The sequence below is a fragment of the Corvus moneduloides genome, chromosome 28 (assembly GCF_009650955.1).
Source record: "Corvus moneduloides isolate bCorMon1 chromosome 28, bCorMon1.pri, whole genome shotgun sequence".
NCBI classification, from domain to species: domain Eukaryota; kingdom Metazoa; phylum Chordata; class Aves; order Passeriformes; family Corvidae; genus Corvus; species Corvus moneduloides.
Window position 1 is genome coordinate 2,828,735 of NC_045503.1, and position 15,360 is coordinate 2,844,094.

The window sequence follows — 15,360 nt, forward strand, 5'->3', positions numbered from 1 at the left end:
TTGAGAGTGCAGTGACCTGAAAAACAACAGGTCTTGGAGCTACAGCAGCAGAGCAGCTCCGGGGGGGTGCTGTGTACGGATGGCAGGCAAGGATGGCACATGACACATTCACACTGTCACCAAGGCTCGCCCCAGCCCCATCCCTGCTCCCCTTGGCTCAGGAGATGGTTCCCCACCTTCCCCACTGCTCAGCCAGGTACACAAACGCTCAGCAGCACACACAGGCAGGACCTACACGTGCCATGTGTCCCTCACAGAAAAGCAGATGCACACACGCAGCACTAATGGATGAGCACAAAGGCCCACACACGCCCAGGAACACACTTGTACATCCCCAGCCCCCGGGGATGCCTTCCAGAATGAAATTCCTTAGTGAGCAAGAGGAATGTGCAGACAGACGAACTCAGCCAGCATGCAGACACCACAGGGAGTCACCTCACCCTGCCCTAAGGCCCCAGCACAGGCTCAGCCAGGCACAGCTCTCCTGTAGCCCCAGGCAGACGTGTGCCACTTGCGTCCACCACACACATCAAGTGTTAGAAGTGCTACAGCCCAGGCTCTTAACTCAGTCCCAAACAGATACTCCTGATTTATATAACTAGAAGTGGCTGAAATATATGGCTTTGTGTATTTTTTTAAAGGCCAAATTCCCCAGCTTTCCTGTTTTCATGATTCCCTGGGTAACTAAGCCCATGAGAATTTCATCCCCTTCTGTTTTCCTTGTGATTCTTTCTACATTTCTCCCTGCCCCTGCATGGCAATGGCTGCCTTTGGAGACATTATTTCAGCTGATTGAATCCATTCAAATCGGTGATGCCCAATAATCCCCAGCCAAGGCACAGGAGTTGATAAAGCAGGTGCTGTACAGCTGCCTGCTGAGCAGGGAGACAGCACCTGCTCCCACAAGGGCCAGCTCTGAAGTGCTGGTGGTCAAACCAACCAAAAAACAGCACATAGAGAAGGTGAAAAATCTGACTGGAAGAGGGGGGGTGAAAGAAAAGGGACTGGACAGGAACAGATTTACTGGGCAGTGAAGAGGAGCATGAAAACTAAAGGAGCAGCAGCTCTGTGCTCTGACTGACATCACCTGGTGCCAGATGTGAGCCCAGTTTGGCCATGGCAGGGGACACTGGAGCTCGGTAGGGTTCCTCCTTCCTCTACCCTGAATCTCCATTGCAGCTGCGACCAGGCCTTATTTCAGACAGGTGCACCACGCTGCAGCCTTTGGGTGGCAGACACAAGGAGCTCCTTAAAAAATCACCAACAAAGGGGAGAAATACACTGGGAAACACTTGCACTGACTCTAGTGCCGTGAAATAATCCTCTGTTGTTTGAACTGGCAAGCAAATAACCGTGGGCTGAGATTTGACAGCCAGAAATGCATCTGATGGTCTTGCCTTTCTCTTCAGGGACCCCTGGCTGGCTGGGCAGAGGGCGTTGAGACATCTGGGAAAGTCAGTTATCCTACAGCTTGCAATCAAATCAACATCAAATTACAAGTTACTCATTATTTTCTTCTTCAGAGAGCCCTCACATTTCCTGGGTAATTCCTGTGGTTTCTTCCTCACACCATTTCTGTTGAATCAAAAGCATTTTTCTTTACCCTGCCTTTTGGGAAAAGTCCATTGAAACAGTGAACACTCCATCCTTGCAGTTTTACAGATCTTCTGTTGTCTGACAGGGCTCACTAACACAACCTTTTGGAAGTCCTGCCTTCATGTGGGAATTTCAGCTTTCCTTTTTGGAATTCGGAAGAAAAAATAAAAGCCAGTCTTCCTGGCTGTGCAGCACAGGTTAAAACTGTGACACCTTAGGGACTCAAGCTATAAAGGCAAATATAAATACACACACCTATGGGTTTGGAATCTTTTCTGAATGCCCAGAACAGCAATAGTAAAAGGGAATGGAATCACTGACAACGTAAGATTTTTTCACAGTGAATCCTGCTACATACAGCCCAGTTCTGAAGACTGCACAAAGGAAAAGGATCCAGCCTGTTCCCTTTGGATGCCTCTGTGGCAGCTGGGGACCTCTGAAAGGGCTCTTCTGCTGCTGACCTCTCCCTCTCTGTATCTTGGAGCCCAACCCATGATCCGGGATCCTCTCGATTCCGTCAGCTCCCAAACAGGGCTGTTCTCCCACAATATCCAGGCTGACTCATCCCTCCCCAGCTGGGCTGGAACGCTGCAAACCCTTTCACCTAATCTACTATCAAACCCTTTCACCTGATCTGTGATCCTAAAGCCATCGATCCCAAACCCTCTGGCATTCTCAGGGCTGATACTAAACCTGCTGGCATTCTCAGGTCATCAGCTCCATCATTCTTCAGCTCCCCAGCAGGGATTCCTGCAGCACTGGAAGATCTCTCCCCTCCTCGGCACAGCACACCCTCCCCTCCTGCTGTTTTCCCCTTCACTTTCTCTACAGCTCCTGCTTTTCACCCTCTGATTGGCAATTTCCCGTGCTGTCCAGCAAGCAGGGAAATTCACTCTGATCTCTGACTGTCGAGTTCCCATGGAAACATGCTCTGGGCACCGTCAGCCATGCAGGCAGCAGGAGTGGGGGCCAGCACAGAGCACGTTGTTGATGAAGGTACCACGGGAACAAGCCAGGGGTTGAGGACAAATGCTATGGCCAAGAGAGAGCACACAAGCACGGAACACAGCTCCTACAAAGCCAGTGAATTCAGGTCATCTGGCCAACAGCAGGCAGCAGCCAGGATCAGGGAGAGAGGGAAGCCTGCTCCTGGCTGTGGATGGGATGCAGCAAATCTCCTTGGGAAGCTTCCTCGTTCCTGGGCAGTGCTAAACAGCTTGGGTTACCTGTCATGGCCCATCACTGCAGCCCAGTGCTCCAGACAAGCACATCAACTCCTCTGCCCTCTCTGCTCCACCTCCTCCTGGCACTCCCAGGCTCCCAGCAGAGAGCAGGGAAAAGCTGACAATGCATGCCCCAGAACCACAAGTCCCACCCTGAACTAATGCAGGCAGCAACTTTTTCGTGGTGAATTTGTTCTGCAGGGTGCAGGAACACTAAGCATCCAGATATCCCCACACAGCCCCTGCAGGGATTGGCCAAAACTGCCCCTTTGGCAGAAAACTTAGCATCTCTCAGACCAAGAGACAAATTCTGGTGCTCTAACTTCACGTACTTAATTCAGGGTGCTCCACTTGGGAAATGTCAGTCCCTGGTGAGTATAAAAGAGGTTCCCTTCAAGGATAATGCAGAACAGTGCCTCACTGATGCATGCACCTACTCCCTTGATAAATTCCTTATCCATACAGTTCTGCCCTGCCCCAAATCCTTCTTTTACCTCCTGCCAGGGGGGGCTATTGCTATAGGGATATTGCTCTTCCCATATCTGCAAAGTTGTTCAGCCACTTCTCTGACAAGTGGAGCATCACGGCAGAAACGTTTCAGAAGAGCAACCTGACTCAGACAAACACAGGGTGCTGTCTTGATGCTGCTCCTGCCTCAGGAAAAAATCCAGTGTTTGTCATGGATCCTGTGGGAGCCACTTGTTTTTGAGCTCTGCAATGAGCCTGAAGGGAGGTGCACAGGCTGCAGGAGACAGGTGTTCAGACTCCAAAGATTACTGCTCTTATCCATGGGAAGCAGAGTTGATGTTCTGACATTTGCAACCATTAGGGAATGTGGCACTTTTCATAAGCTTAGAGATTTCAGAGTCCAGTGCCTTGCCCAAAAGCTTGTTTCTAAATCAGCACCCTGCTTTTTTTAGCACCCTGTTTCAGCTCAATTTTACAGAGGCATCAGAGATGTCACATCCCAACACCTAATACCAGGTGGGTGTGTATAGAATAGTCCCCAGTAGTGCCCCACCAACAAAAGAGAGATGCAGAGATGGCCTCAACCCTGGTTAGACACCAGAGACTCCAGAGCTGCACTCATCAGACATACAAACCTTTTTTTTTTTTAATCAGTGTGGTAGGGGAAGGATTGACCACCTTAAGGTTGAATCCAGAGACAATATGAGGTACCAGTGAGAAGCCAGCCCCCTCTACACCCCCTGCAGGCACATCTAAAGGACCTCTCATCCATTCGTAACATCATTTTCAACAGTGAGAGTGAAACACCCTGAAGACTCTGGTCTCTTTTTATTGTGTATAGCTTAAATAAGGACCTTAAACTCTACCCTAAACCAAGGGATTGAAGTAAAATGCCCAGAGTTCAGTAAAAGTCACTTAACAACCAAAAGTTACACATTCTGACTTAAACACTTTTTTTTTAAAGGAGGATCACACAACCATAAATACACTCATATAAAATATTATGAAATACATCTCATGTTCTTGATAGTGCAATAACTCTCAGTCACTACAAACTGTTTGGAAATTTAAAACAAAAGCCTTCCAAATCTAAATAAAGCATGCAGGACATGCTGTCCCACAGCACAAACAAGAGCACACGAGCCCTCCCCTGGCCTCTACTAAACTGCTTGCAGGGGCAGCACCAACAGCACAGGGCCTGGAGAGGCAGATGTAGGAATGAAGAGAAAAAGAAAAGAAATAGATCAGTAAGGCAAGGAGAAGAAGCAAAATGAGTAAATGGATTTGGAAAGGGCTGAAGTTGCAAACCTTCTCCACCTGGAGGAGGCATTTGAGCTGCTGATAGCTCCCCATTAAATTACCAGATTCTCTTGTTCCCAACCTTCCAGCTCTGAACTTCTCAGTATATGCTGCTCTGACCAAGCTGGTCCCCTGCAGGCTGACAGCACCTCCATCTCAGGATCCTTTCCCTTCAGACATTATTTCCCCATCATGTGATCTTTTCTGCAATAGCATTTTGGCCTTGACAGTGTGCTGGGGGCTGCTGCAGGACTGAGAGTGGCGGGACTGAGACAGCTCAGCAGTGATGGGGGAGGCAGTGGAGGGAGCTGCAGACAGGAGAATCAGCTGCAGAGCAATGAGCTGAACACGTTAAAAAGCCAGTACTGCTGCAGGGATCTGGCTCTTATTGGGCTGATCAGGTGCAGGAATGAAGGAACCTCTTCCTAAAGGCTTCAGGAGCCCCAGTGCCGTACAGGTCTGCTTCAGTAATGTCCTGGGACAGGTACTGCCAGGCTGATGGCACCCTCAAATAGCTGGGAAAGAGGATGGAGAGGGCAGCCACATCATCACCCTTAGGACCTGGTGTGCTGTCAGCTGCCTGCTGTGTCCAGCTATGACCCTACACTGCCCTCCTGCCCCCCAGATCTCTGCCACACACAGACTCCTCCTCATACAGAGGAAGGCAGGGCCAGGACCCTGTGTCTCATTTCCTGGTCCCCCTCACAAGTACAGGGCCACCAAAGGAGAAACAAGGAGAGATGACAACTACCTCCACGGCTCTCGCTGTCCGCAGGCTTCACCTGGATCGGGCGCGCCATCTGCAAGGGAAGAGAAATGCAGAGGTTATTGCTTGGCCCACTGCCCAGCACACGCTGCTAAAGGCACTGTCAACAGGGCACCAGGAGAGTGGCAGAAGGGAAACCAAGACATTGTGATGGCAACCAGTACCCTTTGAAGAAGGGACCATTCTTTCCAAAAGAAGCCTGGCGCTTTTCCCTGCTCAGCTGCTCACCCCAGAGAACAGCTCTCCTGGAAATGCCCACCATGCATAAACCTGTGCCTCCTCGGGTGCTGCAAGTGGCACAGAAAGGACTCTGAGGAAGCAGCTCATCACCATGTGACTGGAGCCTGAACAGTGGTCAGGGTGGCCTGAGGTGAGACCGTGCCTGGAAGCTCTTCCTGTGTCTGCCCTGACTCAGTGCAGGCATGGCCACGTCACCTAATTGAGCCACTTACTGTCCTTGCAGCAGGGAAGAGACACTGCCTCTGAACTTGGCTAGAAGCTGCACAGCAAGCAGGCATGTCGTGTTTCCCCTTCCCCAGCCCTCATGCAGACAGCTCTGTGCACTAGAGTAGCTCTTGAGAAGGGCAGTGCTGCTCTCCAGCAACATCTCTCATCTCTGGCCCTCAGGGGCAGTGCTGAGGTTGAAAGTGGCAAAACTCCTCTCGCTCGGGCGTGGAGAAGAGCTTTTTCCTTCTCTTGCAGCCATTAGTGTCATCAGCAATAATCCAACCACAAATAAGCCTGAAGGGTAGCTTAGCTCACATGGTATGGGGATTCTCCAGGTAAGACAGAAGTAGCTGCATTAAGGAACCCACAGCTTTAACTGTCTGATTTGAAAAGCAGGGCAAAACTCATCTGCTGGCAGGTCTGTGTGTCCTGTGCTGCCCAGAGAGGCAGCTGACAAGCTGTAGCCTCCTTTCCCAGCTAGCAGGATCCAACTGCACCAGAATAACCTCCGAGGAATGGTGCACAGGGCAGATTTCCACATTCACAGCACATCTCACTCCATGTCTCTCAGCATCATTCACAGAGGCTGACAGTGACCTGAATCAGTGACATTCATAATAAAAAACAATCAGAATATCGCAGGGAAGGCCTGCACACGAGCTGCAGGTCCAGGCATAGTCTGCCCCTTCTCTCAGGAAACCCCTGAGGAAAACCAGCAACAAAACAGAAAACTAAATCAAGCCATAAAAGTCACCAACTGAAATGTGTTTAGAAGCCAGCAAGCAGTATGTGGAGGGCTGTCAGTCTCCAAGTGGTGGCTGAGCCAGACTGGCCAGAAACCAGAGGCAGAGCCCACATTCCCAACAGCTGGAGGAAATCCGTGAGGTAGCTTTGCAGTTCGCAGGACAGAGATGCCAACCAGGAGGTGACAGGCTGGCATGGCATGGCACACAGCCTGGCAGCTGGGGGCTGTGAGCTGGCTTCCCCTGACTGATGGACCTCAGGCAGGATGAGCAGAGGCTGGGAGCAGGCCCACGCAATTCCTGCCTCAAGGACTGATCATGGGGCTGCTGATAATGGCCCCAGAGACGGGCTGGCAGCTCCCCAAAGGAAGGCCAAGCTGCTGCCGTGCTGCACCTTGACAGACAACAACCTCCATCCCCCAAGACCTGCTGAATCATTTAGGGAAGGACAGGCTGCAGGTCCTTTTCCCACTCTTGATCAGCCGCATGGATGTGCAGAGCTCCTGACATCCTGCTCTTGCTGCCATGTGGCCCCAGCACTGGAGCTCGCCAGCTTCTGGGCTGCTGCTCCCCCAGAGAGCTGCCAAGGGCCTGGCACCTCTTTCCTGAGCTGAGTGGGATGTGGGGCAGGGGTTCAGGAGTCTGCGGTCAGAGATTGTTCCACAAAGTCTCCAGTTTCCTTGCTGAGAGGCTTCTGTCACTGCTCACAGTCCCTGGCAGCCTGCCTGTGTGAGCTGAGGCTGGCAGAGCTGTGGGAGCAGGCTGAGTGGGAGAGGGCAGGCAGCCCAGATGTGTGCTCAGAAGAGAGGGCTCCGTGCAGAGCCAGGAGAGGCAGCTGGCCACGTCACATCCCACTGCTCCCCCAGCACCGAGGAATAGTTTTGTTTCTAGCCAGGATGCAAAACCAGGGCTGAACTAACTGAACTGATGGGGAGGGAGATGGAGGGAAAGACTCGGATCTCAGCTTCTGTGAGGAAGCCAAAGCCCCAAAGCCATTTAGGTGTAGGAGGGGCGGAAGGGATGCTGTGGAAATGCAGTGCACACACAGCCAGCACCACCCTCCCAGGGATGCAGGGGCTGAGGGCGAGGAGTCGGAAAGGATAGGGGGAGAGGAGGGGGAGGTTAAGTACCTGAGGCCATCTCCCTGTCCCCTCCCCCAACAGGGCTGTCACTCCAGCTCCCAGCACCTAGGATAAAGGAGGTGTTGTCATGGAAACGGTTATTCACCACATGGAACCTGACATTTGCAGTTGCCATGGAAACCAGCTCTTGGGGGCATTCCCTCTGCTTTGCACAAAAGAGACATTTTGATATGATCTCTGGGGAAGGGGCCCCCTCTACCCATCTGTCCATCTCTATCCTTTTGCCCATCCCAGGGACCTGACCCCAGGGGTGGTGACCCCACGGAACCTGCCACCGTGGGCGAGTGCATCCCACAGGGCCACTGACCAAGTGAAGTGATGCGCCCACAACTGGGCCACAGCACAACGCCCTGGCAGGAGAGGTGGCAGTGCCAGTACAGTGATGTGGGTCAGTACCGGTGCAAATCTGGATGCAGCTCCTGGCTGGGGCTACAAGAGAGAGCAAGGCTGCCCTGCACCTCTCAGCTGCGACCACAGCTCCTCTCTTCCCACCTGAAACAGCACCTGGGGTGGGCACAGGAAGACTTTCCCTCTGCCCATATCAGACCAAGCCCTCAGTAAAAGGCTGCCCATTTCCAGAGGCCTTGCCAGCTCCAGTGACTTTGAGAGACACCCACCAATCTGAGGTCAGGTCCCTGGGCTCGTCGTCATCTGCTCTGGAAGATATAGGTAAAGAGAAGAAAACAAGATACAATTTGTCCAGATGCTGAGGCTTGGAGAAGAGCAGCAGGATTGTCTGCCTGCTTCTTCCTGAATTGGGAGGTCTCCCAGCTGAGGCAGAGGCAGCCATGGCCCTCCTTGCATAGAAGCAGACACCCAGAGGCTTCCATGAAGAAGGACACCGCCACTTTAATCCTTCCAAGTCTCATGTTGCCACCAAAGACGAACAAATTATCGAAGGCCTCTTGTGCAGAGGGAGTCCACAACAGCTTTAACTCAACTCCATGTGTCTCAAGGCCTTGAGAACTGTCCCTGGGGCATCCTAAACTTTGTATACAGGTCTCAGACAAAGAGCTCTGTCCCCTACAGGAACACACAGTAAGAATGGTCAAGCTTTCACTCTCCCATTTGAGGGAGAAAAAGAGGAACAGGACAGCAGGGAGGACCTGCTTCTGGCTTACACAGCAAACTCTGGAAGTACAAATTCTCCTGGCCTCCAGTCATCACCTGAGGCTGCGCAGTAATCAGAGAGCACACAGGGATAAGAAAACTCTATTTGTATATACTCAGCTGGGCCCAGAATCCAGCAGGTAGGATGTGCCTGCCTTAAATTTCCAGAGTGAAGAAAATGCACATGCACAGACATGGTTGCCTTTTACCACACAGGAGCACATAGGTGAGCACACGTGTAGGATGGAGAACTCGAGCAAATGATTCACGAGCCTGCACCTGCCTCACAAGCTGAGCTTCATCTTCCCTGTTAAATTATTCAGCTGAGCATTATTAGTCTTCGTTTCTTAAGAATATCACATTAACATTTAGCACAGGCTGTCAGGACACCGTGGGCAAAATGTCCTCTGCCCCAGTCCCTCACCCTCACACTTCAGGGTCCCTCTTACCTGCTGCTGCTGACACTCTAAGGGCTGTCAGCTCCATGACCCACTGCACTCAAGAAATCCTCTGGAGCAGCAGTGGGCACCAGATGGGCAGCAAAGCTCCTACTGCCCTGCTCCAGCTTCTCTCTCACATTTCCCTCCTGGCTGGATACACAGCTTCCCAAACACAGCTGTCCCTACCCTGCTCAGAGCTCTCACAGACAGCATCTCCCTGCCTGCATCACTCTCCCTCTCACAAGCCTGCAGCCTTTGTTGGCTTTCTGGGGGGTTACTGGTGGGGGGGGCAGCCAGATGGGGACAAGGCCATCCCGACCTCGGGAGCGTTACACAAAGCACAGCAGCCACATGTCCCGTGCAGCCCCCTGGGAGCCGTGAGGAGATACCCACAGGGAGAATCACTGCAGCCCAGAGGAGCCCAGGGATTTCCAGGGAAGAGGCAAGGCTGAGAGGCCTTGCTGACAAGTGTCTGGATTACATCCCACCCCATCCCCAGGATCTGGGCAGCACAGAGAAGCAGGGAACCCCGCTCTGTTTGGGCTTCCCCCCTGCTTTTGAGGAAATGCTCCCCACCTTTGCAGCACTCTTGGGATTAATGATCTAAGGAAAATTCCTGGCACTCCTAAAGTCAGAGGAAGCTTTGCTATTGGTTTCACCAAGGCCAAAATGCACCACTTCTCTCATCACACCCCAAAAAAAGCATTCTGGAAGTGAATTGGCTCCCCGTGTTTAATCAGTTTAGTCAGTCCGCTCAGCAGCCTGGTAGCCCTGTTCTTCAAGGAGAAGAAGTGACTCCCACATCCCGCTTATTCAGCTTTCAAACTGCAAAAGCTGGATAGAAGGAAAAAGCCCCCTGGGACAGGAGGGCAAGCCTCTCTATTAATTACGAGTAAGTGATGTAAAATAGCCCCTTAGGTGCAATGCAGGGGAACCTCACAGTGTTAAGAGGGTCAGAAGCACAGTGTACGAAACACACAACGCAGGCTGGCTCCTCTGGGCTGTCAGGAACCAAAAGGCATCCAAGGCCATTGGCAGAATTAGGTCCTGGGCTTTTCAGCTTTACAAATTGTGGGCTTGTCCTCCTCTGGCCAGTTAAAAATGCCCTGCCTGAATGATCATAATCACTTCTACCTGGGCAGAGCACATAAATCTAAATGCTAATTTGTTCATTTGGATTCCGTTTCTGATCAGGAATTCAAGCAGGGATGGATTGGTGCCAGTCTCAGTGCTCAAGCATCCTACTTGCATCTTCCCTCTGACATCTCAATGTGCCTTAGTCCTGTCCAGGAGAACCATCCTTCCCCGAGAAAGGGGAGGTGTCTCACACTTCTCTGACATGAGCAACATTAGTACCAAGTTCTGGCACAGCTCTAAAGGCTGCTTATGAATTCACCTCATTCAATCCCACTGTGGAGGAGACAACGATAATTATGAGCAGTGTGTTCCAGGTGGAGGAATTGAGGCATGTGGCGATGAAGATCATGCAGAAAGTCTATGGCAGAAGCAGGATATGAATCCCAGAGTACAAAGCACACAGCTCCTGCCTGAATGGCTCAGCTATGACTTATTGCATGAGCAAAGAAGATTGGTGAAGGACTGATGAAACTGAAAACCCAAAAACTCCTCTAGAAAGCTCATCAAGACCACAAGAGATCGTTCTGGCCTCCAGAAAGCCGTGGGCCTGAGAAGCCAGGCACAGCTGGGTACTCAGACCCACAGTCCTGTGCCAGCTGCAGGATCTTGCTTCAGCAGAGACAGAGACTTGCCCAAGATTTGTCACGTTTGTCACTCCCACCAAGGTAGAAAGTGCTCAGCAGGCCTAGGGAATGCTTAAGGCTTAAGGCCTGCAAAAAGCAGGAGTAAGATGCTGTGAGATGGGTCACCAAGTTACTCTGAGCAAGAAAGCTGCATGGGGAAAAGCTGGGAGCAGTGCCACACTCAGCTGGCTTTGATCTTTCCACTGGAAAAGACACCCAGCACCCCATGCCTCTCCCTGTGCCCACTGGTGCACCATTGGTCCAGTGAGCACATTCAGGTGATTCTCTGTGCACAAGCTGCAGCCTCCAAGGACCCCAGGGAACCAGGGAAGGGCAGAGCCTGAGGCAGCAGGTGTCTGAGCTGATGGACACAGCAGCTCTGCAGAGCCTGCACAAGCTTCTCCTGGCTGTGCTGGAAGGTTCACAGGCTGCCATCGGGCTGCTGCAGCCGTGCCCTTCTCCTGCCCCACAGCAGAGTAATGACAGTGGCCAGGAAAAGACATCTCTGCTGATGTAACAGAGGGGGCCAGGCACAGGGACCCTCTGCCTGCACACAGAGCGGCTGTGCCAGTTCCCTTGGCAACCACTAACACCGACAATCCAAGCGGAGCAAAACCTCCGGCGATAATGACGCACCCACGGGAAAATCCACCCAAAACGGGCCCAAGACCCAGCACCACCAAATGAGGCAGTTCTGGGCTGATTTGAGATAAGCTGTTTCCCTTCAGGGGTGCTGGCAGACTAGAAAAGAGGCCCCAGGTGACTGCAGGATGCCCCTGGAGACAGTCAAATCTCATTTGGAGAAAGCCCTCAGTGATCTGGTGTAGTCAGCCCTGCTTTGAGTGGGGTTTGAGCAGAGACCCCAGAGGTCTCTTCCACCATAAATTATCCTATGATTCTATCTACATCCATGTTCATGAACACTTTTGTGCAGGCACACACCCCAAATGACCCCACGGAGGTGGGAACGTGGAGCCTTGCGCAGGAGGGTGGTGCCTTTGCAAAGACAAAGGTCTGTGTGGGCTGGTGTGCAGGTACAGGTGTGTTCACAAGCACAGCTAAGGGAGATCACCAGGGAAGACCCAGCTCTGGGAGGCAAAAGCCAAAGCTCTGTGCTGCAAGGAGATGCCAGGGCCTGGCTGTGCAAAGGGCAGCAGTTTCTCTGGAGAAAGGAAGACCCCTTGTGCACAGGACAGAGCCTGCACGAGTCCACTCGGTCAGCATGTGGGAACGAGTGCTGATCTTTAGTTTCACTGTTCTTCCAATTCCATAGGGAACAGGAGGCAATGGCTGCATTGGCAGCTTGCTCTTCAGTGTTGGCACTTCACTGGGCAGCTGCCTTGCCTTACAGAGAGTTCTCAGCCCCTCAAGCCAAACCCTCAACAGCACAAGCGTTTGCAATTCCCTCTGCACTGAACAGGCACTTCTGCTGCTTCTTGCCCAGGGGCTGCTTTAGCCCAGCACCTTCCTGTCCATGAGGTAGCCTTGGCATGCTCTCTGTATTGCTAACTGATGTTGCATGGCTCTCAGGAACTTGCTGGTACTGTCTATCAAACCTGTAAGATGGACATGGGAAAAACTTCTCCAGCCTGCCCTGTTCAAGGGATGCAGCTGCAAAGATTAACAAGTGGGGCCCAGCTTCAAACATTTAGACCACATGAAACTTTGAGAAATAGTGATCCAGGCTGGCTTCACACCAGCATTGCACAAACAAGAGGGGAGGGAAGAATGAGATGCTTTGCCCTCTCCAGCAAAGTCCCTCCAGACACCTGTGCTCCCTCCTACCACCACGGGCTGAGGATCCTGACAGATGGCCCAGGTGAGCCCTTGCTCCTGGCAGCACAGGACACAGCCTACCCACAGGGATGCCCTCTGCTCGAGCTCTGCTGGGTCTCTGCACTAATCCTGGTGCCCAACCACCTGAATTAGTGCTGCAGCATCTCAACCCCTGGTGCATTCCCAGAGTCTCTCTCTGCTCTCATGCTGCTGCTCTCTGTAATTTTCCATTCCTGTGTCCCTGCATCCATGAGTTCTCCTCCCTATGATGTAGCCACATTTCAGTACCCTCATCACTGCTCTTAAACTGCCCGTATTCCCAGCTTGGATCAATACCAATTTCTGCCACTTACTTGCCTACCTTTCAGCAGGCCTTTCTTTGTTCTGCATAGAAATAAAACTGTAACTGTACTTTGCCAAAAGAATTACTTTTTTAAACCTCCCCCCCTCCACTTCCTCCCTCTATTCTTCTTCCTCTTCTTCTTCAGGAGCAATTTTATGTAATTTGCAACTGTCTGGCTGCAAATGAAAAGAGACATAAAGCGTTTCTGCGAAATATTGAAAAGCTGGATGCTTTTCCCTCAAATTTCACTTAGCAAGAGGCTTTAACTTGCTGTGTGATCACTGTGTGTCATTAATAACCTCTCCAATTCCTTTCAGAACTCAGCAAAGTGAAGGCACAATCACGAATCAAAGGCATGGGTTATTGAGATACAATATCATTTCACTGAGGCAGGGAGGAGTGTGCCAGGGAGTGGGGAGAAGGTGAAACACTGCACTGCTGGGCTGGCTGGCAGCTGAAGAGGAGACTGGATTTAGGAAAAAGGCCTGATTTCAACAATTCACCAGCTCTGAGGGCAGCACAGGTGTTCTAGATAATACAATATACAGCTGTACAGGTGAGACTGGTTGAGTCACCATCAGACGTGTGGATGTGGCACTTAGGGACATGGTTTATTGCACTTGGCAGTGCTGGGTTAATGGTTGGATTCAATGATCTCAGAGGTCTTTCCCAGCCTGATGAATCTATGACAGTCTTTACACCCTGAGCACAGTGGTCCATAAAAAAGAATATAAAAGCCAAAATTCTGTCTACCTCAGAAAAAGATGCTGAGCCTTACTGTCAAAAAATAAGCTTTTTAGAGTTTAAATTCCATTCAGTTACCATGCATCCAACAGCACTCAATTCAGAAACAAAAGAGAATTTTGATCTCACACAAAGAGAACTTGCCCCAAATGCCACAAGAATAAATACAGACCACAGTGATTCCTACTGACTTACATGGAAAACCTAAAATATAAATATAACTATATATATAAAAGCTTAGGAAAGCTACACTGCACTCATGGCCCTGCAGGTGGGCTGACATTGCTGGCATCAGACCTGGAGGACCTCAGCAACACCTCTGCAGGCCCAGACCTACCCAGTGACAACCTGGAGAAGAACCCAGAATTCCTGCTCCAGCTGCCTGATCACAACCTAAGGACCTCTCAGAAACCATATCAAAGCACTCCCACAAATCTGTCCTTACCAAATCCTCAGTCTAGACCAAGAAAGTAATTTGTCTCTATTCAGGTTCATGAACTGTTGAGTTCAACCACAGTTCTCTGCACTGACACCAACAAAGGAAGGTACTTTGGTTCTTGTGGCATCTACTATTGCTTGGTGGTACAACAGCAAGTGTAGGATCAACACAAGACCCTTTCTCTGCCAGTTTGATCCCTTGCTGTCTCTAAACCTGCTGATGCTTGGTCATGCATTCAGGTGACACTTTGTGTCACCCTACACTTCATAACCCTTCAGCTTTCTTTCTTCTACTGCTATGTGCAACACAGAGAGAGCATATGGGTAAAATGCACAAGAAATCAGTTGTTTACCAGACTGTGGCCCATTGACTGAAACCTCGGAGGTGTGGTCAGTACACTCTGTGCTCTGCCCTATGCTGGGGCCCTGACTAAATTCCTGGGGATAGGCTTTACCCCAGAGTTCATCAGAAGATGATCCAGATGTGAATGTACAGAGATGAGATTGTACGGCCTTGCTCCCCAAACAGGGAAGCAATTGCCTGGCATTCCTGTCTGGGATTCATTTCCAAACTGTTCCCCGTGATCAGCTGGGCCAGAAGGGCTGGTGATGCTACACAGACACCAGCACACCACGGCTGAAAGCTACCCCAGCTCACCCAGCCCACATCCATGCCAAGTAACCATCTCTAAATGACCAAAGAGAGAGAAAATTGTGCCTCCTTGGTCACTGAGGGACTGAACAAAAGAGAAACTAAATGTGATGAAATGGTATTTTGGCAGCCTGAAAATAGACAGCTCCAAATGCAGCACAGCTCATCTTCATCCTAATCCTGAAACATAATTACACCACACTGCTCATTAACTGTCTCCAGACAAGTATGTTCAAAAGTACTCACCTACCACAGACTTCTTACTGTTCCCAGGCAGTGTCTTACATCTCCCTTAACATAAAAAGCCTTTAGATCACCACATCATAGATAAATTGCTGCTTTAAACACTGCTCCATGCAGCTCTCTGAGACCCCTGAGAGCACAGGCAGTAGAGAATACAGTGAAACATGCAG

General features: G+C 51.0%; 1 protein-coding gene across 2 annotated transcripts in view; it reads right to left on the bottom strand.

Annotated features, from left to right (window-relative positions):
* The window catches only part of CELF5 (CUGBP Elav-like family member 5), a 37,370-nt gene that overhangs the window by 13,675 nt on the left and 8,335 nt on the right, over nt 1–15,360 (bottom strand). Inside the window, exon 3 of one of the 2 annotated variants that reach the window (XM_032092375.1) lies at nt 5,338–5,386. In XM_032092375.1, the coding sequence (XP_031948266.1) occupies nt 5,338–5,386 (49 nt within the window). Of the gene's footprint in view, nt 1–5,334; nt 5,387–15,360 lie in introns of both variants that reach the window. The other variant, XM_032092374.1, reaches the window with a different exon arrangement.